The 26944-nt window shown below is 41.8% G+C and overlaps 1 protein-coding gene across 2 annotated transcripts in view; it reads right to left on the bottom strand.

Annotated features, from left to right (window-relative positions):
• DGKG (diacylglycerol kinase gamma) overlaps nucleotides 1–26944 on the bottom strand; it is a 171154-nt gene that overhangs the window by 128443 nt on the left and 15767 nt on the right. For both annotated transcript variants that reach the window (XM_081138473.1, XM_081138472.1), the window contains exon 2: nucleotides 8724–9036. In XM_081138473.1, the coding sequence (XP_080994599.1) occupies nucleotides 8724–8790 (67 nt within the window). In that variant the 5' untranslated portion in view covers nucleotides 8791–9036. The remainder of the gene's footprint in view (nucleotides 1–8723; nucleotides 9037–26944) is intronic.

Below are 26944 nucleotides of genomic sequence, written 5' to 3' on the forward strand. Positions count from 1 at the left end.
GGCCCACTAACAGAAGCTCAGTAGACAACTCCCTTTCAAAGCCTGTATGGTAACACCACCACTAGACTCAGAGGAGATCAAGCTCCACTTCTAAATGTACAAAGTAGGGCCATGTCCACCATGCTCTGCAACAATTTCTATTTCGTTGAGTGCTAGACATTGTCCTGGTCACCTTATATATTTTATTTAAATCTCCACAATGAGCCTCTAGTGTAATAATTATCTCAATTTTAGAGAAGAAAAAACAGGTTTGTGGAATTTAAATGACTCTTTCAAGGGCACACAGCTAGTGAGTGGGTTACTCTGATTTTTAACCTATCTAATAATGTGACTCAGGTACTGGATTCATTGGATACATGAATGCTGGTCAATCAGAAAGTAAGGCCTTTCCTCTATGACAGTGGCTCTCAAACCTGGCTGCAGGTTATAATCACCTGGGGAGTCCTATAACTCATTGAAACCTAGATCTCACCCAGACCAATGAAGTCAGCATCTTTTGGGGAACCCAGGAATCAGTATATCTGAAAGCACCCTGCAGGTTCAAATGTATAGTCAAGGTTGAGAACCACTGTGCAATGATAGGATTTTATTGTGAGACACCAATAATGCTTTAAGTAGCTGAACATATTGGATAATTCCAGCAAAAGGAAAAAAGTTTATCATTCTGCTAAATCTTAAATCAGTGTGCTTGGCAGGCATTCCCTGTTGTTTAAATCGACAGCACTAAAGAACTCTACCCAACAGGTCAACTTATTCAAACGCTTGGCAAAGTAGGGATATGTTTTGCATTAGCCCAAACTGGCAACACCATCAGCATGCAGTTTTACCCCAAATCAGAGGTTTAAAAAGCTCTTCTCTGTGATTGAGATCACTGGTGGTAACAAATACCTAAGGAAGTTTCAATCCAAAATTGTCTCTTTATGCTTTATGTGCCAAGAATTCTGGGACCTTAACCAAGCACTTGTTATTAGTGTTTGAGCAAATTCAAAGCCCTTTTAAGGAGAAAAGTTGGCCCTTCTCACAGGCACCTTTGCTGCCACATTTGTGTGGGACAGGGATGCCCTCCGTCTGCACAAGCAGACAAACCAGGAGCTTCAGTGTTTATAGTCTATGTGCTGCTGAAACTAGAACCCAACCTTTATGGACTATCTTCCAGGTAAGAACACTGAGTATCTGAGCCCTAGTCAGAACACTAAACTTTGAAATAACTATAAATCAACATCCTCAAAAGTGAATCTGAAAACCCACAGATGCGAGTGAAATTCTAAGGTATATAATAACTCTCCATTCCTCAAACTAAGAGCGACTCAAACTGTAACATGCATGTGAATTGCCTGGGGATCAGGTTTAAAGCAGATTCTGACTCAGCAGGTCTGGGCTTGGGCCTGGGATTCTGCATTTCAAATAAGATTCTAGGTGACATCAGGCATGTAGGTCCATGAACCTCACTTTTGATGAGCAGGCCTTAAGTAACTTCCCTGTATATCTGTGGCTGACTAGTAAGGCTTGCCTACCACAACACAGTACAACAACAAGAAAAACAAACAAACAAACATGATGATGAGGCTAGAGGAACGTGTTCTACAGACTGAGAAGACCATAGATGACTCTCTACCCATGGAAGGAAAGACACAGAGAGGGGGCAAAGAAAGTTGGTACATGAGGGGGAAAAAACAATTAGATTTTCCTTCTTTTGGTGAAGGCTGAGATGTGGAAGTTTTCTAAGTATTCCAGGGAGTCAAGAACACAGTGAGATGCACAAAAGCAAGAATGATATTTTCCTGGGGTCTTAGAAAGACAGTGCCTGGGGAACTGCATCAACAGGCCCACCTTTCCATCCAGGATGAATCAGGCCCAGAGCAGAATGTGGAAGCATGTGTAAGAAGGCCCAGCTTCATAGCATTGACACATTCTCCAAGTTACATTTCTTTTCTGATTCACTGTTTATCCCAGCATTTAGCCTATTGCTTGGCATAAAATTGATGTTCCATAATGATTTATGAAATAAATAAGGGCTAAAAAAGGGATTGGGCTTGTCCTGTATTCCCAGGGGCATAGGGAGAAAAGGTAGACAGCAGTTGGCAACCTTGGCTGCATGTTGGAATCACCTGGGGAGCTATAAATACTATTCATGCCTTGATCCGATGCCTACAGATTATGATTAAACTGTCCAAGGGTGCAGGGTTGTGTGGCATGTGGGCAGAACATCAGAAGTGTTCAAAACCTCCCAGATATTTCCAATGTGCAGTTTAAGGCTGAAGACCATTGAGACCCACTAATCTAACAACTGGGAGGAGACCTGTGGAAATGATGGCTCTGTCACAGTATTATATTTAGAATCAGAGAAAAAGACTTTACACTGGAACAGAGGGAATTTAGCTGATATAAGAAAACCCTCTTTAAGATACTAAGATTTTCTGATTCATCATAAGTGATCTGAATGACTGGTATGGCTTATTTGTGTAAGTAAAATTTGTATTGCTAGCAAAATTTTCCCCTTTTCTCCACATAATTTGGCCTCAGCAATCACCTTTCAGGTGAAGGTGGAAGAATGGATCAGACAATTTGTGCCTTCTTTCAACTAAAAGTGTGGTCCTGGACCAGCAGCATCAGGATCGCCTGAGAGCTTGTTAGAAATGCAGAATCTCAGAATTAACCCAGACCTGCTGATTCAGAATATGCATTTTAACAAGACCTCCAGGAGATTCATGAGCACATTCACATTTGAGAGCCATTGTTCCACAGAAGTCTCTCTCTATCCATAGATTCTGTGACTGCTTGTGGGCAGAGTCCCAGTCATCACTAATGAAAAGAAGGCCAGGTGTGCTGAAAAAAATGTGGGCAAGAAAGAACTGTGGTTATCCCTCCCAAGATGGAAGCCCGCGGACATGGCCCTTTATGGGCCCAGGACTCCTTGAGCATTTGATGAACCCTCATTCTACAGGCCAATTAAATAGGAAGGTTTCAAGGAAGCTTACCCAGAGCCTTACATTGTTCTACAAATCAGTCCTAAATATTTTCTCTGACTCCCACATTAACAAAACAGGTTTGACTTTTGAGCTATAAATTACATACATTTTAAAGTCAGAAACTTTGCCTTGATATGATTTGAATGAAATATACTTCTGAATAGCGCTATATGCGTGTGTGTGTGTGTGTGTGTGTGTGTGTGTGTGTGTGTTAACCAATGTATGATTGAGGTTAGGCTCCAATGGGTACATTTTTGTTTAATTTGTTGGAACTAAATTGAAGCAAATTGAATTTGACCTGGAATTAAGAATTATGGTTCTAATTCTTATTCTGACACTGACCTTCTAGGAGACCTTTGGCAAGTCATTGAGGTCTTCTGGACTCAGTGTTCTCATTTGTAAAAAGGATAGGAGTTGGATTTAATGATGGTGAAGATGTCTCCCAGCTTTAAAATGTCTACAGAATCAAGTAACCACTAGCTGATGTAGGAAATATTTGCTTTAATTCCTTAGAGAATTAAAAATCAAAATTGATACTTTGTCTTTTCCTTTTCTGAATAAGCTGGAAGCTTCTGGTTTTGATAAATCATTGAAAAAAACTGGAACACCCCCACACTCACTCAAATATCAGGATTAGAAGGACAGTAAGCCAATTATATCTCTGAAGCTGTTAGGGGAGGGTCAATAGGAGGAACCCCCACATGCTCATGTCCCCTGAGGTTAAAAATAACCTGTTTAAACATGGAAACTAAGTATTGGAAGGGCTAATGAAGGTCATTTAATCAACCAGACATCTGATGCTCTAATCCCCCTTGTAGTGTTTCAGCCAACTCTGCCCAGACAGTTCTAGTCAAAGGAAACTCAGTTGCTTTTAAGTCAATTTTGTTTCATCTTGGGCAGGTATGACCATTAAGAATCAATGTATTCCTTACTTTTAAGTCTTTCTTTCAATGATTTCCTCTTATTAGTCTTAGGGCTACTTCTTGAAGCCATTTCAAATTAACTTAACACCCCGTCCCCATAATAGCACTATAGCTATTTTAATACGATTAGCTTTTCCTGACCTCTCCCTGAGTCTGCCCTTCTCCAGCACATACACATAGTATTTTCAGCCATTTCAGGCTGTGAGTTCCCTCACCATTCTGGTGGCACTTCTCAAACAAGTCCCAGTTTGTCCATATCCATGATAAACCGTGGTGCCCAGAAAGAAATTCAGTTCTCTAAAGAAGTCTGAGAGAATGTGGGTATCAGTTACCTTTACTAGACACTCTGAGTCTATTAACATTCTAAGTTCACAATCAGTGGTTTGGTTAAATAAAATAATGTATGTGTATTCAAAAGAAATCTCTGCAACCACTCAAAACCATGCTTCTGAAAAGTACTGCATGGTACTGGAACACATGATATATTATATTGAGCGCCAGCTAGCCTCCGAAGATGGCTGTCATCAATCTTCCCTCCCTACGTGAGTCACTCTCCCAGGAGATGTGGAGTCCATTCCTTTACTGCATTGAATCTGGGCCAGGCCTGTGACTGCTTTGACCAATGGAATGTGGAGAGAGTTCTGCTCTAAACCTCTGAGCCCAGGTGTCAAAAGAACCTGGAAGCTGCTGCTTTTATGCTCTCTGAGCCCAAAACCACATGTAAGAAGTCCCATGGAGAGGTCCTGGGAGATGAGAAGGCGCTTACAGAAAGAAGCCTCTTGGGGGACCACCAAGGCACCAGGGTGAGGGATAAACCCTGCTGGGTCATGTGAGGCATCCCACCCAAAGCCCCAAACAGTGCGGAGCAGGGACTAGTCATCCCTGCTGTGCCCTGTCCAGATTCCTGTGCCACAGAATCATGGGGGAAAAACAAAACTGGCTTTAACCCACCAAGTTTTGAAGTTGTTTTGATGCAGCAATAGATACTTTAAACATATTGTTAGGGTGAAGAAAACAGTATACAAATAGGTTAATATATATACTTTTAGTATAACATTAGTGGTTTTCACTGGCAGGTATGATTATGGATAGTTTTAAATTTCATCTTCTAGTTTTACAAAATTTTACACGTTTTTATTTTGTAACAAAAATTTTCTTATTATCACATCTTTTTTGACAAGTATTTTACAAGACTGATTCACATTAAACTTAACTGTATATATAGATATATATATAGGTATACACTATATATGTAGGTATATACACATATATGTATATGTAGGTATGCATACATGTAAAATATGTATGTCTCTAAGGGCAGTTTTGACATGGCTTTTCTTGTGATAAAAGCCCACCAAAGAAGGCACAGGGTTTATGCTATATAAACAGAACACGCCAAGAGCATCTTGCCTTCAAACACTTGGGCTCTCCTACCTGGTAACCCCTCTGGGGGAAGTTGTCAATTCTCAGGCTGTCCACTTCAGTCATCCTGCTATTGTAAAGCTCCTGTTTATACGGATATGGAAGAGCAGTTGCTATGGCAATGCAATCTTACTGAATACCAGAATGTGTCTAAAATTGGTATAAGTGCCTTTTTCAGAGTTTCCTCTGAGGATTAATCATTTTCCAAGAATTGTATCTTTTTCCCCTCTCCTGTTAGAACAATGGTGCCAGAGCACCTTGTCCAGCCCGAGGACAGAGCGAGGAAGGACAAAGCTGATGTCTGAAAGCCCCCAAATCACAAAGGAGCCATTTCCTACCAGATACTCTGGTTTCTTTTTACCCTCTGCCTCTTAGGCGACTTTGTCCCCTTTGGACCCCTTTGTCCATTAGCTGCTTCGACCTGATCCTCTTCGTTCACTAGTTGTCCTGCTGGGTTTTCTCTCTGTGTCTCCTAACTCTTTTTCCTTTTCTGACCCCCAAGGGTAGGCACGCACTAAGTCAGATCCCCCTGCTCTCTCTCCTTTCTCTCTTCACGTTCTTGTTCTCTGAAGTGCTATTCCTATTTTTCTCTTTCCTTGCTGTCTCCACACAAGGATTCCCAAGTCAGAGCTGTAGCCTAACCTTTTATTTCTACCCAATCTACCACCTACTTCCTGGGCCCACAGGATGTCCCACTCAGAAGGCAGCATCCCCAGGATGGGGTCTTACTTACTTTTCCACTTCTTGCCCCGACCTCCGCCCCCCCCCCCAACATGAGCTTGAAGTTCCCAGCCTGGGAAATGCTTGCAGTTCTTGGAAGCTGTACTGATGACTTTCTCACCTCCCTGCCTTACACAATCCAGGCCCTCTGCCTGAAATGTCCTTCCCATCCTTCCGCCCAGCAGTTTTTCTGGAGTCTGGAAGCCTCCCCCAGGCTGGGCTAAGTCTCCTCCCTTGTGCTCCCCACTCCTTGACACCTGTCATACTGAATAGCATTGTTTGAGTCCTGTCTGTCTTTCCCCAGAGGGCTGTGAGCGCCTTACAGCAGGCCTGTGTCTCATTGATTGCTGGCTCCCAGGAACCTGGCACATATGAATACAGAAGCGAATGTAGTGTCATCATCATCTCAAAATCAACATTCCCAACCATCCACCCCAGCCCTGCATCTTAACGTTGCCATTGCCCACAGACTCACACAGGCTTTGGGGTATCTTTGCTGGCTTCCTTTTTTTCCGTAAGTTTGATAACACTTCCACAGCAGTGTTCCACAAATGAGCGTTTGTTCATTACCACATTCATAATCTTAGCTCCATTCCTCAGCTCAGACTAGATTTCACCCAAAGGCCTTGCCTGACGTCTATGAGCTGGCAGCTTCCTCCACCAGGCCACCCCACATACAGCTGGCTCTGAGTTCTGCCACGCTGGTCCACAGGCCATGCCTGGGCACCCAGGGCCAGGACCTCCTGCTTGCCCCACCTCTCTTATGTCTTCTTCCCCACCCCTTGCTCCCCTCTCCACTCAGCCCAGAATTCCTCCTTACCACCCCCACATAGCCCCTCCTTTTGTGTCCCTCTACCTTTGCCTCCATTGCTTCTATTCCCCCTCCACCCACCATCTCCTACTCACATTTAAAACATCTTTCCTTCCAAGAGTCCACCGAGCTAAATCCTCGGTTATGAGTTAAGTTTATTCGCACCCGCAAATTTATATGTAAAAGTCCTAACCCCCAGTACCTCGGGATGTGACCTTATTTGGAGATAGTGTCATTGCAGATGTAATTAGTTAAGATGAGGTCATACCGCAGTAGGATGGGTCCATTCCAATGTGACAGTGTTCATATAAAAAGGGAAATTTGGACGCTGAGACACACATACAGGGAAAACGCCATGTGGGGAGACAAAGGGAGAAGGCAGCCAAGGAGGCAGGCCTGCAGCAGATCCCCTCACAGCTCAGAAGGAACCAACCTTGCCAACACCTTGACTTTGGACTTCTAGCCTCCAGAACTGTGAGATACTTTCTGTTGTTCTAAGCCACCTAGATTGTGGTACTTGTCACAATAGCCTAGCAAACTAATACACCTTCCCATATCAATTTCCTCGGCTTTAAATTCCCTTCTCGTTTATGCCCTCAGTTTAGCCAGCTCTGCCAGCGTTTGCCCGCTGCCTTAAGCCTGTTTTCTGCTGAGGACAGGAGCACATCCCTGCCTCCCTAACAAGCTTCTGATTCCTCAAGGGTAAGCCTTTCCTTTGTGCTTCCTTTTCATCCCTGACAGGGCCTAGTTCTTTGCTGACCTACTGAGCAGACTGAATTAAATGGAGTTTACCCTGGAGGGCGATGTCTTGCTTCTTGTCAGTACATTGAAGAGTTTCTCTAAACCCATTGAGGTCAGACAAGAGACCATGGGCTCCAGAGTACCAGGAGAGAGACTGACCAGTAGCCTTCAGAACTTCTATTGGCCTAGGTTTGGGTCTGGGAACCACAGGGAGATCATTTGTCCAAACTTCTTCTTCAGAAGTGGATGCTAAGGCTCTGGGGAGTTAAAAGCTGTCAAATCACAGGGAGCAAGAGCCAGAGCTGGGACTGAGCCTGACCTTCTGACTCCCAGACCAGTGCTGTGGACAAAGGCTGCTTACCCTGTGGGAGGGGAGCAAGCTGTCAAAAGGGCATTCTTAGCATGACCTGGGCAAGCTCTGTAAGGCAGGTCAACATGCTACAGGACTAGTGATTCATAAAAGCACCAGTTCAAGCTTGTGGGGGGCACAGCTGTGTGTCACATGTGAATGTGGGTGTAGCCACCACTTTGTCTGGATGCACTGAAATTGTTCCTGGGAACAATTAATGGAACCAAGAGCCCCACTGGAAAGCCCAGGCTTTTCCAGAACAAAGCCAAGAAAAAGATGTGTATCAAAATTTTATACCATACTGGGGGGGGGGGGAAATTGAGTCTAAACACCAGTACCTTAGAGTACACAATTAACGTTGTAACCATGGAGCCAGCAGCCCTTCAAAAATTATTCTATAAAGAGGTTTTACTGACTTGAGGAAATACTTATGACATTATGTTAGGTGGAAAATGCAGGCTAAAAAAAAGGTGTGTTCAGGAACTCAGCCATGTAAAGCAATGGGCACAGGACAGGGGTGTCCAAAATGTTCATCAAGTTTAGCTGTTTTTTAACCTACTCTTTTTTTTTTTTTTTCTCCTGTCTATTCTAAAATTCTATGCTGAGAATGTATCATTTACAGAGTATAAACATAATTGTTTTTATGTTTAAGACACTAATTCTGTGTTTTTAAGAAAATATAAGCTGTCAGGTCTGACTTTGTTTTCTGTGGCTTCCTGGTCTGCTGTCCAGATGCTCCCCCCAACCAAGAGGGAATCCCACCCTGGGGGCTCCATTCATTTACTCACATCCCGAGTATTTCTGGAGTTGGTCAAATTCTTCTGGAGTCAGGGAGACCCAGCGATCTTCACTCATCTTTAAGCTGGGTATGAGCACTTGAGGCGGGGAATGGAGTTCTGTTCACCAGGGTGAAGCTGTGGCCCAGCCCAGGGCCTGGCTCATTGCAGGTGTGCGATGGACAAGCCCTTTGGGAGCCTTCTCAAGGACCCAGCGTCTATGGTAGCAGCGGCACCTTTCAGCAGATGAGCGAAGACCTCTGCTGTTCTTCAGGGAGCATCCTTCTATCTGTAGTCCAGGTAAATTCAGAAATCCTTGCTCTTCCTGGGCAGAAGTAGAAAAGGCATTGTGAAAGAGTGAGAGTGTTTGAGCATGTAAGTCATCTTTTCTTATTAAAAAAATCCCCAAATTTCCTTTGCTGGAAGATTTTAGGAGGTAATAATTCTCAAGGGAAGAATGCTTCCTCAGGGAAGTCTGAAGAAGATGTAGAGACCAGACCAGCACAGCTCCAGATGGGTGCCTGACGGGGTTGGGGATGGGTGGCCTGTAAGGATAGGTGGCCATACTTTTAAACTCTGGGAAACTTTAAATATCTCCCATGAAAGGTGGTAGTAGAGATGACTAAGGGCATCCCCCAGGCATGAAAATGCCTCAGGCTATCGGATGCTTCCCCTGTAATTACAGGAACAGTAGCCTATATGGGGTGATTTGAAAGGTGAGCTATTCTCTCCTTCACTGACTCTGAATTCTGCCATTAGAGCTGCTCCCCTTCCTCTGATGAGTCACTCTGGAAATGCAAACACCCACCAAGGCTGGCTCACATCCTAGTGACTGAAGCAGTTCTCTTTCCTCTCAGAACCATCAAAAGAGCAAATGGAGGGCAGGCCTGTGGGCCTCAGTGTGGAAGATCCTGAGGGGGGACAAGCGGATGGATTTGCAAAACACTTAACATCTTGTTCTCTGGACCCCTCCTAGCACCGTGGTTCCCACTGTCAGTCATTAAATCAGTTTAGTGGGTTGTGAAATGAATGTAGTGGGCCAAGACCAGCACTTAATAACATGAAATAGGTTAGTGGAGAATGGAATGGAGTCAAATGGCGTAGAAAATGAGACTACATCTCCTTTTAGTTATAAATACATGTGTACAATGATCATAATGTAAGATGTATTTCTTATTCTGAGTTAGGTTAAAAAAATGTTGGAAAGCTACCAGCATAAAGAAATAAAGATAGATGCTACCGTAGAACAAGCGCAGTTTCAGTAAAGCAGGACCCATTGTGGAGGGTCAGACTTCAAGGCAAGTCTCGGGAGCCTGGGGCACATGAGGAATGGTGGAGGGGCTGGAGGAGGCCACCCAGTGAGAAGGCAGATATGTATGGTTCTCTGGAGGAGTGGACCTGGAAGGCTGACTAGAGCTGAGGGAAGATGCTGCAGGGAGATCTGGGCTCTGTAAAGGCCTTCCACCAATCAGAGCTCTCCAACAGTAGGTGGGCATGACCAGGGAGTGAGATGCCTGCATCCCTCAGAGCATCAAAGCTCTGTTTTTTCTCCTTAAAAAGTCCAGTGGCCAACTGGATCCACTGGCCAACTGGATCTGCTCCTCGGCACCTGCTCTTGTGAAGGTCCCCAGTGACCTTATTGTCGAATCCAACTGGCACCCTGCAGGCCTTCCTTGCTTCGTTTGCTCTCTGCAGAGCTTGCCTTGGCAGAAAACAACCCCTTTGAGCCCCTTTTATGTTTCTGAGTGTTCCTCCTTGGCCTCCTTCTGCCTCTTCCTTTGCCATAATAAAATATTGGTGTCTCCAGAATCCCAGCCTGAGCCCTCTCCTCACTCTACTCCCCTTCCCCGAGGGCTCTCATCCTCTCCCACAGATTCAGTGTCTCCCAGCCTTGCTGCTCTGGCCCTGCACTCTCTCCTCACTCCAATCTCAATATGCAACTGTCACTGTGGCTCCCTTGTATGTCCCAAGCCACTCTAAATCAGCACTTTCCCATGCCCCCCACATGCCTCTCCTCTGCATTCTGGTTGTGCCCTGAGACGAGCCAATACTCAGTCTGAGCATCCCCACCTCCTTCCCTGTCAACCCCGGGCACGAGTCCCAGAGGGTGACTGTCCACTGTGTGTTCCCTCCTCTACATCACACCATGCGGTTCATTAACTCAGACCCTCATCTTCTCTTTCCTGGTCTCTGACAACAGCTTCCTGCTGCTCTCCCTGCCTTGGGTTTTGCTCTGCTCCTCTTGGTCGGCTCTACATTGCCAACTACGTCATCTCTTTCTTGGTAATAAAATTCTTCAGTGGTTTCTATTGCCTATAGAACAAGATGTAATCTTCTTTTCATGATACACAAAGCTCTTTATGATCTGGCCCATGATTGTCATTTCAGTCCAAAACCCAGGGGTAACCTTTAGAAACATTTCCATCATGCCAGGGAATCTAACATTACAACTGGTATTACCCCTGCTGCTGAACACTTATTTTACACTGTGCTCTATGCTTTACCTCTGTCATCTAATGTAGTCCTTGCGACAACCATGTAAAGTAAGCTCTGCCTTCCCTATTTTTAGGTGAGGAAAATGAGGCAAGGTGCTTAGTGGGTGTGGTGATGGGAGAGAAGGATCCTCAATGCTCTTGCGTAAGAATGCCTCTCTGATAGCGCATTCTGTATGCTTTCAGAAGATAGAGCTCTAAGAGGGCCCAGGGACACACCGCATGAGAGAACACCTTGGGACTCAAAATCAGAAGGCAGGAGATCTGAATCCGGGCCATGACTCTTAGAGCTATTTAACTATACACAAATTTTTTTGTTTCTTGAACTGTGGTTTCTTTATCTCAAAAATGGGAATACTAACAAGAATTTCACTGAGTTAGTGTTATGATTAACTCAGTTAATATATGCAAAACCCCCCACCCCCAAGCCCCACCTACCACAATGCCTATTAAACGGTGGGCACTCAATAATTTTTATATTCTTCTTTTTTTAATCCTCACCAGAGGACAGAAGGAGAGGGAGAAGGAGAGGGAGAGGGAGAGGGAGAGGGAGAGGGAGAGGGAGAGGGAGAGGGAGAGGGAGAGGGAGAGGGAGAGGGAGAGGGAGAGGGAGAGGGAGAGGGAGAGGGAGAGGGAGAGGGAGAGGGAGAGGGAGAGGGAGAGGGAGAGGGAGAGGGAGAGGGAGAGGGAGAGGGAGAGAAACGTCAATTGGCCCTCTGCAGGGATCGATTGAACTTGCGACTGTGTGTTCCCTGACTGAGAGCTGAACCAGCAGCCCTTCAACCACAAGATAATGCTCAACCAACTGAGACTCTGGCCAGGTGGGCACTCATTAAATAATCACTATTTGTTATAATCCTACTGCAAATACAGCAGAGCAATATGACTTAAACCACCAGCTGACTGCAGTTGGGTACAAAGTCTTTGTGTTGTGCCATAGATTTCTGAACTTGATCTTATCCTGCTCCAGATTATTGTAATTTTGTAATTACTCATTAAGCTTTTATCGACTAGTTTAGCATCCACTAATGGTTCTTGTCAGGATTAATTATTAATATGGCAGTGAATTTCTAATGCCATTGTTCCTTCTATATTTATTAGTTGGGATTTTACTGTTAGGAAGAGTATTCTCTTCTCCATTACTTCTTTATATCAGTTTATTTATATTTTTATTTATACTATGAATACTACATATAGTATAAGTAAAAATTAAAATATAAACATAATATATAAGAATATAAACAATATTTATATAAATTGGTATAAATGTATATTATATTCAGATTTAATATGTATTTACTTATATTAATAGATTCTTATTTTATTCAATGGGTTACAATTCATTACTATTATTACTGGTTTTGATTCTTGAATTGTCCCAGATTTGGTCAGTGAAAGTTCATTTGAAGTGGTTCTTTGTTCTTTAGACATAGTCCCATCATTCTTTGAGCATATCTTTAGTTTCTGGGACTATAAAATGTTTCAGGCTTATCTTGTCCTTCCTCAGCCCTAGTCCTGAAAGCAGTCATTTCTCCAAAGCCCTGATTTCTTTAAGTGGAGAATGGTATTTGAACCAAGGTGTGGGCACTAGTTGTGCTCATTGCTACTGGGGTGTCATTGCTTCTAGGCCTTGAAAGGGACAGAGTTAGGAAATACATGCATGTATACATACATATCCTATATCTATCTATCTATCTATCTATCTATCTATCTATCTATCTATCTATCTATCTATCATCTATCTATCTATCTATCTATCTATCTATCTATCTATCTATCTATCTATCATCTATCTATCTATCATCTATCTATCATCTATCTATCATCATCTATCATCTATCTACCTACCTACCCATCCATCTATATTAAAAACCCCAAGTTCATACTCATACTTCCAAGTACAGTCCAACACTACTATGCCATTTGCAGACTTCCCCTTATTCTATATTTTTAAACTCCCTTCTCCAAAAAACTTTGTTTCCATTATTACAATATACTTATTTGCTCAATCATGAAACACACAGAAGTTGTTTCAAAACTGCTAGCCACATCCCTGTGAAAACAAAACAGAGCTGAAGATTTGTTTACAGTTCTTTTGTCTTCAGCCAACAGCATATCCTCAAAATACTGTTTTCAAAAATTATTCAGGTTAGTTCTTTCCTACACCTATTCATTTCTGTTGGCATTTCAGCTTAGGGCTATTTTTCTTTATTCCTATTGATTCTTTTTTAGTATGGTTTTGAAAGTCAGAACTTTATAAAAAGTTAAACTCCAAGAAGCATTTCTTCCCTCCATTTCTTTTCTGTTCCCACACCCTCCTTTCTGTCTTATTCCTACTCACCCCTTATAATTTCTAGTTTATCCTTTCTGTGTTTATTTTTGCACTTATGAGCATGTTTGTTGATATTTTCTTATTTCCTCTTCTTTCTTACACAAAAAGTAGCACATTATCGATTGTCTTTCCCACATTGGTTGTTCCCCCCACTTAATTATGTATCCTATGAATTGCTCCATATCTGTTCTTAGAGATCTTCCTGAGTTAGAACCAAACTTGACTCCAACACCTACCTGCTTATATCCTCCAGAGGCCTCTCTTGACCTCCAGCATAAAGAGCAAGCTCTTTAGCCAGCTCCAGAAGATTCTTTATTCGTGGTACAGCTCACTTCCCCATCCTCACCCCAGTTACCTCCTGCCCCACATCCCAGCCAAATCAACCTACTGCCTGCTGCATGACGGACCTCACAGACATTAGTTAATGAACTGCCAACCACACCATGCCTTTAATCTACCTGGAATAGCCTTCACTCCTGCCTTCCCATAACAAACCGCTACTCATATGTCTGGTTCCACTTCTTTTCTATAGCCTTTTGAACTCTTTGAGCAAACTAAGCTGTTCCCCCAGCTGTGTTCCCCTAGATCTCATTATTTCTCTATTGTGATAGCTGACAGTCTTGGGTTAGAGACAGATACACCAAAAGATAATTAACACTCAAGCTGGTAAGAGCAGTGGTACAGATATGTACTGGGAAGTATGTGGCCTTCTACTGTGTCTGGAGCAGGCACAGGGGAACAACAGAAAAAGATTCCCAAAGGAGCTGAGGAAGGGTAACAAAGTAAAGAGGTATAATTGCAATAACTCAGCAAATGTTCAGGTTACTATCACTGTTGTTCCATTGTAGCTCAGTGCTTGGCTTCTTGAATGAAGCTGCACAATTCTTTATTTCCATCAGGAAAAGTTAAAGGCTGGAAATGCTGCCTGACTCTGCAAATGTACCTGCTGACCATGCTCTCACATGATGGCTCCCTCTGATTCTCTGTCCTCTGATAGAGATGACAGCTTCCATACAAGAGGGCTCACTCCTGCCGACATCCCCAGGCATTTCCCTTTCAGCAGCCTGACCCATTGCTCCTGCCTTGGAGGCTCATGACAGTATGAACAGTCTACTTATTACCACCCTGAACATCTTTCCTGGCAGGAAAAAAAAAAGTAATAAGGTTTTCTAAATGACACTCAGATTGGATATTGTCAGGCTTGGATAGGAGGAGAGTGTTTATGTCCCTACAGCTATTTCACTCTCAGCAATGGCTTCAGCTCACCAGGCCTCAGTTTTCTTGCCTGTAAAATGAGGGGGTGAGAATAATGGCTTCTAGCTCATTTTCTAGCTCTGCAACTTCATATGCTGGATCAAACTCTATTTGTTCTGAACAGATGTCAGCATGGAAATCTCAAATCAGGAGGAAGGCAGCAAATTCAATGGGTATTGAATTGCACCCCAGGTCTCTATTAATTTGAATGAATCAGCCATAGCCAATTATCCAGGAACAAACACCTCTTCATCTCCTCTTTGCTCTCATAAAAACATTAATTCATGAATATGGCATCGGATTGGGGGAGCTTATTTGCATGCATCCAATGATTTATAAAGAACTCATAATGAGTATATTTTTTAAAGGTAATGATGACTAAAAGCTAGAAAGATAAAAACCCCTCTCTTCCCAGGCTCGTGAAAAGTCACATCTTGATAACTGCTTCCAGCTCTGGGCTTTTGCTCCTGCTGATCCTTCTTCAACTCAATCACTCTTAGTAGCTTTTGGAGTTCAGTTTAAGCATCACCTGCTCTAAGAAGCTTTCTTTAATTACCCCGACTAGGTGGGGCATATCTTCTCTGCTCCCCACTGCCTCCTTGGGCTTTTCTCCATGCTGCCACTGACTCCTCAGGAGACTCTGAGCTCCTTCAGGGTGAAAACAGTGCCCTGCTTGCTTCAGAGATCTAGCTGCTACAAGATTTCTAAGTGTTCATTTATTGACCACTAGAAAGGTGGTTCTGAACCTCTTTGACTGAGATTGTTTGTGTGGAGCAGAAGATCCTGCCACACCTGACTGCAGGTCCCAGTAGAAAAAGAAGTGGGTGATAGCTAAGAATTGGAGACGAACAAGAGACACAAGTTGGCATAAAATTATTGATAATATTATTTATGAGTCACTTATTTTGTAATTAAAAACATGAATCAGTGCTCACGTTTTATTAAGACAATTACCTATAAACTTATAAACTATAATTTATAAACTTATAATAGTCACTTTATTATGCTTAACCTGATATTATGTTGGGAGTTGTCGAAGTTTCTTGAATTCATCAATGAACTGTCACTATTGTAGTAGGGTTATAGTGGTGGTTCCCAGAAACCATATCTTCTGATATTCATGCCCTTTTTAGTCCCTTCTCCTTGAGTCTGGGTTGTGCCTGTGACTTGCTTTAACCAAGAGAATGCAGTAGAAGTGGTGCTGTGCCAGTGTCAAGCCTAAACCTTAAGAAAGCTTGGCAGCTTCCACTTGTGTTCTTGGGAGCACTGAACTTCCATGCAGAAGGTCAGCTACCTTGCTGGAGAGATTACAGAGAGACCACATGGAGAGAGGGAGGCTTAGCATTACAGAGGAGAACTGAGCAACCCAGCAGATGATGAGACCTGAAGCCCCTAGTGTAAGATCCCAGTCAAGCCATTCCTGCCAACTCTCAACCATCTAAGCCATCCTGGCTGTGCTGCTGAACATGAAAGACAAGGAGCCCTTTTGGATTTTACAGCCTTAGTAGACATGATGGGGAGGGGGGACGAGATGTTCCTGCTGAGCCACACCTAAATCCTGATGGGCAGAATCATGCAGAATAACACAATAATTGTGGAGCCACTGAGTTTGGGGGTCATTAGTCATGCATTCATAAATAATCAAAACAACTACATAAGGACCTTTGAGGGCAGATTTAATATGTATCTGTTTAGCAAAAGGAAATTCTTGGTTCATGCTTGAACTTGTTCATGTCTTAAAATTTGGTAATTGGAAAATTAGAGGCCTAAAATACCTTTGGTGCAAATATGTATCATAGCATGCTGTTGGGTTAACCAAATATTCTCCACAAGCTAATATGATAATAATGAAGTTAAATAAACTATAATTTCTAAAAAAGCAAGAAGAGCAGTATCTAAACACCACAACCAACTCAGAACAAGTCTTACATTGCAATGGTAACAACGTGACTTTCCCCAGGTCACAGGATTCTAGCCATCTGGCTGAATGAGGAGGCAGTAGTCGCTGAGCATTTGGAAGCAGCCTGACTTCACAGATAACCAAATTAGAGCCCCCAGGGTTCTTAGTAATGAGCTAACTTGAGTTTATGAATAGCAAATATGAGTAATCCCTAATACCTCATTTAGTAAATTACCAGCATATAGTTCTTACACAAACATAAAAATAAGTGTCTTGGAATTGTGTGCTACTTGCATTTGAGGACTTTGCATCTCATTAGTGGTCTCAGAGTGAACATAAGAATCCCTCCTCTTGGAGAGTTGTGACAATGTTAGGCTGAACAGAGCTGCCCAGGTGTGTATGTATGTGTATGTGTATGTGTATGTGTATGTGTATGTGTATGTGTATGTGTATGTGTATGTGTATGTGTATGTGTGTGAGGGTGTGGAGATGGTACCCAGGAGAGGCGTGTGAGCTCCTGGGAGAAGCTGAGATGTGCTCCTTGAGGGGGCTGCCTTTGGTACCAGCTGGCAGTGTCAGTCTGAGGAGTGTTTACAGCCCAGGGGCATCATAGCTTGAGTGTGGGTCATTCATTCATTTATTTATTCACCCGTGCGACAAATCATTATAATAACAAGTAAGAGCAGCAGCCTCCAGTTATAGACTAGAACACTTCTGGTGCTTTGTATGCTTCATCTGTAACAGTCACCAAGCCCTGGGAGGAAGGTATTTTTTATGCCCATTTTACAGCTATAAAATGAGTAAGAGATAGAACTGGTATTTGAACCCAGGTTTGTTTAGTCCTAAAGCCCACTGTCTTTCCTTTCACCATACCACCTGTGGATGAATGAGTATTGAGTACATACGGGTCGGGCCCCATGCTAGGTGCTGATACCACCCATATGCCAACTGTGGAAGCCTAAACCATCATCCTGGAACTGGAAGGTAAGTTGGAGGCCAGAGGGAAAACCATGGCATACTCCTTGAAAGCCAATATTACTTGAGGACAAATATATCTCCAATGTGCCCTGACTGGTGTAGCTCAGTTGGTTGAGAGTAGTCCTGTGCACTGATAGGTTGCTGTTTCGATTCCCAGTCAGAGCACATGCCCAGGTTTTGGGTTCAATCCCTGGTCAGGGTGCGTGCAGGAGGCAATTGATAGATGTTTCTCTCTCACATTGATGTTTCTCCCTCTCTCTCCCTTCCTCTCTCTCTAAAAAAAAATCAGTGAAAACATCTTAAAAATCTACATTGTATAAAACATAATCACAAAATAGAATATAGGATGAAAAATATTCAGGAAGTATGAGGTAAAATGAGACTTAAAAAAAAATCCTGCTCTTGCCCTGAGGCCACTTTTAACTGTTCTCAGAAAGTGGGCGAATGTTCGCTTGGCTTGGCCACTAGGGGGCTGCAGTGGAGATGCTGAGGAGGCGGGGTTGTAAATGTCAACACTGCAGTCTGACTCTGGACTCCACAGCTGAGGGGCTGATGCCAGAGAGGACTTCGACAGGAGGCTTCCTTCACAAAATTACTACCAGGGGGAAACGACTCATCGCCAGTGTTAGGGAGCCTTCTGACCAAAGCATCGAGCATGAGTCGGGCGATGGAATTAGAGACACCGGAATTCAAATTTTGGCTCTACCACTTACAATCATGAGACATTAAACACATTGTTCTTCATCTCTAAATGGGAATAATAATAATAGCAATACATGGTTCACAGGACTGTTATGAGAAGTATCTGTAAAATGTTTAGAGTCACAGCAAGTAAAATGTCCTATTAGTGGTCCTTAAAGTGTGGTCCTCACACTAGCAGTACTGGCATTGCTGAGAATGTAAGAAAAGCAAATTCCTTTTTTAAAAATCCTCACCCACGGTTATTTTTTTCATTGATTTTTTTAGAGAGAGTGGAAAGGAGAGAGAAAGAAACATTGATGTGAAAGAGACACATCGGTTGGTTGCTTCCCAACTGGGGCTGGGATGGAGCCTGCAACCCAGGTACCTGTCCTTGACCAGAATCAAACCCCAGACCCTTCAGTCTGCGGGCTGACACTCTAACCACAGAGCCAAATTGGCCTGGGCAGAAGAGCAAATTCTTAAAACCTGCCCCAGATCTACAGAAATTCAGGGTGGCCTGGTCGATTTTAAAGTACCGTGGAGATTCTGACGCAGTCCAGTGTTTTGTAACCACTGCTTTATATTAATGGACAACACTAAGGAGAGGAGTTTGGAAGGCCTGAAGCTATTCCGACCCCTTAAGGGGGCCCTAAGGCAGCCAGATTCTGGATCGCTTAAATCATTTTCACTTTCCTGAGGCAATTGAACATTAGAGAAAAGCCAGCGGCCCATGACTGCCTGTCATCCTGCCTAGTCCCTAAAATTCTCACGTTATGGCATATTCCCTGCAGAGTTTTCCTTTCTTTACAATCTGGGTCTATGTTTCGCACGCCTCCTGTGGCATTTTGTGCCATATATATAATCTCAAGGGGGCACGGAACAGATAATAGGAGTTTCCTACCATAAAGTAAGGTGACAAAGACAAACACATAGAAACACCTGAGTGGGTGAGAAAACGGTAGCTCTGTTCTCACCAGAGCCCATCCCTATGTCAGAAGCGGAAGTTTCCAGGAAGAGATGCTGCGAGGCGTGGCATGGGGCTCGGGCAGGTCTAGAAAAGGGTATCCCAGGGATTGTACCGGGTACTGTGGTGGCAGAGGCAAGGTGTGTGCTTGCGTGTGTATGTGTTTTAACAATAACCGCAATAAAACCACACCAAGAGACAACTTTCAAGTTTGGAACAGTGTGTTCAGGTTGGTAAGTTCCTGCGGACCAGGAGGAACCTGTGGTGAACTGGCCCGTGAGCAATCACTCTCCCTCCCTCCCTCCTCTGACATGCCCGGCCTCCCATTCTCCACTTCTCCTTCTCCTTCTTCCATGTCCTGCTGTCCATAATGATGTAAACGATAGCCACCATGTATTGAGAACCTGCTACTTGTTCTTCATGAATATAATTCTCAAAATAATCTCTCAAGGTAGATATTACTATGCCAACATACTGAGGATCAGACTCTTTGCAGGCAGCTGAGGTATTATTCAAACCCATGTCTGCCTGAATGCAAAGCCCATACTCCCTCCAGGGTCTCTGCTGGTTTTCAGAGCTGGGAAGGATTGTAAATTACATGAGGATTCATTTTATAGTTCATTCCAGGAGTTTAGGATTTAGTCTGTGGGAGTCTCTGGACAGTCCAGTGCCACCTCCTCCACCAATTCCGTAGAACCAACAATGTCCTAACAGGCAAGCATGTGACAATGATTCAGCACCATGGACAACAGCACCCAGGGCATTTACACCTTATTCTGACCCCAGACAATATGTCCCTAGATGGTCCTCTCCACCCCAGATGGGCCTAGGGCCCAGCTTGGAAAACACCTCATTAATAATAGCTAACCTTCACAACATGCCAGACTGTCCTAAGCAATTCACACAAATTATCTGGTTTACAGCCCCATGAGGCAGATATATCCATTTTAAAGATGAGAAAACTGAAACACAGAGGGTTAAATAACTTGTCCTAGGTTGTGTGGCTTTTAACTGATGGAGTCAGGATTCAAATCTAGATGATCTGACTCTAGAGGTGTTCTTCACCATTATGACATGTGACACAAAGATGACAGGGGCGCTGAAATCACATGGAGGTACTTGGAATAAGACAGTCATGAAGATAATATAAATATACTTATCATAATTTAAAAATAATCTGATTTGAATAAAGCACAAAATCTAAACTATTTCATAGGGGTTCTTCAATTCCAGTTTCAGAAATACCACAGCTTGATGGGGCTTTGGAAACTGGTAAGAAGGGTAAATTTATTTCCTGAGCAAATTTCCAGGAGTGGTGTGGCCTGGAGCCCATGGGTCTAATCTTGGTAGATACTAATATTTAGTAGGTAGGTGACTTTGAGCAAGTCACTTTCACTCTCTAGACCTCAAGTTTCTCACCTGATAATTGTAGAGAGTAGAATAAAAAACATTTAAGGTTCCTTCTAACAGTAATCCCATTTCCTTCTAGAAATGTTAGACATCGACTCTTTGCTCTTGCCACATAGGGTCTGATGCCATCATTTTAGGGTGGAAAATGTCATTTTTATACTCATTTAAATCATACATCATTGGATAGAAACAGCAGTAAGATATTGTCACCTTATCAAATTGTTAACAAATTAGGTAATATTCTTGTTGATTAGAAAGCACAAAAACAGAAACTCTCCAACACTGCTGGTGCAGAAGTAAATTAGCCAAAATAACACTAAATATCAATAGCCTCAAAATGTACATTTCCATGTAATTTTACTGCTGTAAGTTTATCTTAAGAAAGTAACTATGGGCAATAATAACAGTACTACCTCTATAACTACTATTACTACTTGTACATGATTTCGACTCCAAGGATATTTGTAGCAGCATTGTTTATAATAGCAAAAAATCCAAGCAAATTAAATGTCTCACAATATGAAATTGTTAAAGTTTTGTATGTGCATCTAATTAAATATTCTGAAGTCACTGAAACTCAGTAAAAAAAAAATATATTCAAATCCATGGGAGAAATGTCTTATACAGATTAAAAATCAACAACCAAAAGTTAGTTAAAATGTTAAACTATAAGTATTTGTAGTAATTGTTGAACTGTGCCAACCAGATCCTTCTGGAAACAAAAGTTATTCCACCAGTTGCTGGGGAGTGCTGCTGGCAGACAGCTCTCTGTTGTCAACCCTTTTCAGGAATCACCTTAGCTGGAAAGAGCTGCCTTGCCCAAGGTCATGCCCGCTTTCTGGGAAACCCACATTCAATGACTGAGTGACAGAAAGAAGAGGTATAAAGGCCTGGTTCCCTCACCCCAACTGGGAACAACTCAGCAGGACCATCCCAGTCCAACTTCTCCCTTTGGCAAACCCTGCTCTGTCCATTTGTTTCCACAAGTGGTGATCCCAAGAGTACTCCTTGTAAAACTAATAACAGTCCTGCACTGCAATTTCCATCTCAGAATCTGCTTCCCAGCAAATCTGACCTGCAACAATATGAAAATTTAAAACCCCCACATATTCTTCATTAACTTCTTATTTAAAAGGAAAATGAAAACATGAAAGCATTGCATATCCTTCTAATAACTGTGCGATTTGGTTATAGCAATACTTAAAGGGCACTTTTAGCCTTAAATAAATTTCTTAGAAAACAAGAAAGATGGAAAAAAAACTGACCAAACCTCCAACTCAAGAAGCTAGAAAAAAAGAAGAAATCTAAATAAAGCTGAGGGGGCAGCACTAAAGACAAAGGCAGAAGATAATGAGCCAGCACCTAAAACAAAGCGACCAAACAGTCAATAAAACCAAAAGCTCTTCTAATTGTTGTTGAAAAAGTAATAAAACAGGCAATTATTTGAGGGTGGAGAGAGAGAGAGAGAAAGAAGGAAGGAAGGGGGGAAGAAGAGGAGAGCCAAAAATATCAGAAATAAGAAGTGGGCATAACTATAAATGCAAGTTATTTTATTAATTGATAGAGAATGGTTTGAAAGCTTAGATGAAATGGAAATTTTTGGAGAAAATATAAATGATCAAAAGTGATTCAACAACCCATTAATTTCACTTCTGGGTACTTATCTGAAGAAAATGAAACTACTAATTTGAAAAGATAAATGCACCCTTAAGTTCATTGCATCAATAACAGCAGTAGCCAAGATACGGAAGCTACCAGTGTCCATCAATAGATGAATGGATAAAGAAGATGTGGTCTATATATGCAATGAAATATTACTCAGCAATAAGAAAGAAGGTAATCTTGCCATTTGCAACAACATGGGTGAACTTAGAAGGTATTATCCTAAGTGAAATCAGTCAGACAGAGAAAGACAGAAGCTGTGGTTTAACTTATATGTGGAATCTTAAAAAACAACAATGAACAAACAAAAAAAGCAGAGATTCATAGAGACAGAGAACAAACTGATAACTAACTGCCAGAGGGGAGGAGGTGCAGGTGGGTGAAAAAGATGAAGGGCAGTGAGAGATACAAGCTTCCAGTTATAAAATAAATGTCACGCACATGTAATGTACAGCACAGGGAATTTAGTCAATAATATTGTACTAACTTTGTGTGGTGACACATGGTTACTACCTTATTGTGATCACATTGAAAGTATGTAAATGTTGAATCACTGTTGCACACCTGAAACTAATGTAAAATTGTGTGTCAACTACACTTTAATTTTAAAAAAGTGATTCAAGAAGTGGAAAAGCCTGACTAGCCCAATAATAACCAATGAATTTGGATCAATATTCAAAAGTCTCCTTGCCTGACCTTCCTGGTTCAGACAGTATTATGGGCCAGCTACAAGGACCAGATAACTCTTCTCTTACATAAGTTGTTCCAGAGCACAGAAAAAGATGTTAAGTTACAATTTACTTTATAAGGTCAGTATAACCCGGTTACAAAAGCTGAATAAAGAGAGCTCAGACAAAAGCAAATTATAAACCAACCTCCTTACTAAATTAAGCAACCCCGCCCCATAAAATAGCTAAATCCGGTAAAGTATTAAACGAACGATTTATATAGAGTTTATTCCACGAAAACAAGGATGAGTCAAGATTGCAAAATGTTTCAATATAATACACTTTTTAACAGAATAAGGGATGAAGTCATATGACAATCTCAATTTAGTCAGAAAAAAATCTATAAAATTTCACATCAAAATATGATGGAAAAGCAAACACACCTCTAAGCACATGAGCAGGTAAATGGAACACCCTTCACTTCATAATAGCCGTCTGCCCAAACCCCACAGCACACTTCACACTAAAGTGGCGAAATACTACTAGGGGTGTAATGAGCAGCGATCATGTTAACGCTGCTGTACGAAACACAGGAAGGGGGTGAAGAGAGTAGATCCTAAGAATTCTCATCACAAGGAAATAACATTTTCCCTTTCCTTTTCTTTTCCTTTTTTTTGGTGTCTATATGGGATGATGGATGCTAACTCAATTTATTGAGGGAACCGTTTCACAATATGTGTAAGCGAAACCATTATGCGGTACACCTTACAGTGCTGCATGTCAGTTATATCACTGGAAAAACTAAAACTAAGAAAAATAGATAAAAAGACAATACGACACTCTGGGAAATAGTAAATGTATACTTATTTAGAAATTAAATGGCAAAATATTAGAAGCATTACTATTAAAATCAAGGACAAAGTAAAGGTGCTCATTAAGACGTCTACTATTCAACAATCTACTAGAGGTCCTAGACAATTAAACTAAATGAAGAGAAGAAATAGGTGTACATATTAGAATAGAAAAGATGAAACTGTCACAATTTTTAAATGGTATGATAGTATACCTAGAGAAACCGGGAGAATAAAGTAACATAAGCTATTACGGAGTTTTAGCAAAGTGACTGTATAAAATCAACATTAAAAATGCAATGCTTCCCTGGCCAGGCGGCTCAGCTGGTTGGAGTGTCCCCCCACACACTGAAAGACTGCGGTTTGATTCCTGGTCAGGGCACACACCTAGGCTGTGGGTTTGATCCTGAGTTGGGCACGTATGCGAGGCAACTGACCCATGTTTCTTCTCACTTGGATGTTTCTTTCTCTCACCCTTTCTCTCTCTCTAAAATCAGTAAAAAAGGTGGGGGTTAAAAAGCAAACAAAAAACTCCACAAAATGCTTTCCTTTATACAATCAATAACCAAATATAAAATATAGCATAGTAGAAAATATCTCTTTGAAAATTTTAATGAAAAGTGATATGCACACTGGAATAAATCTAACAAGAAAAGTGCAAGACCTTTATGGAGAAATCTAAAAAAGTTTACTGAAGGACCTAAAGGAAAACCTGACTAAATAGATAAATATCTTATTCATGGAAAGGAAAGCTTAGTTTACTAGCCATGTGGCCTTGGAATAATTAGAAAATCTTAGTCTAGCTGAGCCCTACTATCCTCATTTGTAAAATGAGAATCTCTTTTATGCAGTTATTATAATTATTAGAACTTGTAGAAGGAAATGGTATTTTTTAAAAACTTAGGATTACATGCAATAATTTAATTGTGCAAATACATGTATGTAACTGCAAAAAACAGAGAGAGGAAAGGATAAACACAACATAACAGTTACCTCCAAGGAACACATAGAAATTAGAAATTAAGGCTCCATCATCTGTAATGTTTTAATTCTTTAAAAAAAGGTAATGTATCACTTATGTAATTTAAAAATCTAAAAGAAATTTCATATTTTCATCATCTTATTTTGCTTCTTCCTATTTTCTCTGGTGCAGCCCAAGTCAATCTTCTCAAAGTTTACCTATGTTGTTTAGAGATGGAGCCTTGCAGCACATTGACTTGAAGGTAGATAGCCAAGCAGTTATTACATAGTACATATAACACAATGTGCATTATACGTCTTTTTGAGTATTATATGTGTAATGTGAATTTCAGCACTTGGAACTGTGCATAAATGTACACCATGGTTAAATAAAGGAATTACCCACACCTGAAGTTCTTCTACACAGGAATTGTTACCTTGTACATCATAGTGGACTTTTTCTATCTTCTGTTTATCCTATCTTTTCCTGTAAAGCTTAGTTTACATAATAATGTTAAAAGGCCATTATACTTGTACATTTACCTACCTCTTGCTATATGTAAAATACTCTGCTATGAGATAAGGGGGATGCAGGGATGAATTATGACTGATCTCGGTCCTCAGTGAACTGACAGCTCACTGGAGGTACCACAGAGCTTCGATAGCAGCTGTAGTGCTGAGCTGTGACAGCCTCAGCCTGCGGAGCTCAGAGACGGGAGCTCAGTGCGCAATGATGCTTGTATGGTTGATTGAGAAGAAGGGACAGAGAAAAGACTCTTGTTTACTAACTGTGCCTGAATGCTTGCACTGGAGGGAGCAACTGCTGAAATAAAAATCTCAATACTCCTAATTTGGGTCTAATTTAAAAGAGTTTCTTCATGCTATGAGATTATTTCTTATATTTTCAATTTTAATAAAAATTATACCTAATGAATTCTTCAGGTTAAGAATGTGCCATTTTATTTCTCCCAAATCTTCCAAACTCATGAGTCCTGTTCACTCAAGCGTGTGTGGTGGGGAGTGGGTGAAATGTCAAGAGGTCTATACGCTGGGGCCTGTAAGGTAAAAAGAGCTTCTCTTTGACTGTTCTTTTGTACCACTGGTTTCTAATGAGAACAAAGCACCAACACGATCCTACACATGGAAATCTAGATCTGTCAGAAATCAGAAAAGAGTAGAGGCCTGGGGTCCAACACACCTGGGTCTGCGTCTCATCCATGACATATCGTGGATTTGTGGTCTTAAGCACATTACTTATTCTGGCTTAATCTTTCTGAGCCCAAGTTTCCTCAGCTGGGAAATGGAAATAGCGATATTGCCTTCCAGAGAAGGATGAGACATAACGAATACAGATTTCCTAGCACGGTGCCTGGTTCATAGAGCTTCGTAGATGTTAACGGCCTTCCTTTCCTCTTTATCAAATACAGGTAAATGTAGCAAGATTCCCTGATACCTTTAGTGCCTTGTGTAATGGAGAACAGGGTGAAGACTGGAGAAGGTATGAATTTAGGGATGAAAAATATGAGACCTCAGTCGAAGGAAGAGAATGGAAGGAGAAGATGACGCTTTTCAGAACCAGCTGTAAAAGACGGAGTGGCGTAAATTTTCACTTTCATCTCCAAGAAGCCATTAATGAATAAAGCAGAAAACTATGGCATGGGAACTTTGTGACAACCTCTGCTTGCAGGTGTTAGGAGTGGCTGGAAGAGCCAGCTAGATTAGGATACTGGAGAGTTTGGCAAATGAGCACAGAGCTAGTCATGTGGTTGAATGTGTTTAATAAATTATACTCCAACTGGAGAGGTTGACCTCCCTGAGTGAATCACTTTGAACTAGACAAAAACAGACAACAGAAACTAGCTCCCACTAAAGAAGAAAAAAATCACTCGATTTGATTGACCTTGTTTTGACCAGAGTGTGGAATCACGTGCTGAGTTTAGTTAGGTCAGAAAGACATCCTGTGGTTGATGAACTGCGTGCATTTATGCAGACCTCCAATCCTTCACTAGGTGTGACTTTCAACTGTACAAATAGATCCGCTCTCAAACTCACCTTCCTCCCACCTATGTCCACCTTCAAAA

The sequence above is a fragment of the Miniopterus schreibersii genome (genome assembly GCF_964146895.1).
Source record: "Miniopterus schreibersii genome assembly, chromosome: 5".
Taxonomy (NCBI): Eukaryota; Metazoa; Chordata; class Mammalia; order Chiroptera; family Miniopteridae; genus Miniopterus; species Miniopterus schreibersii.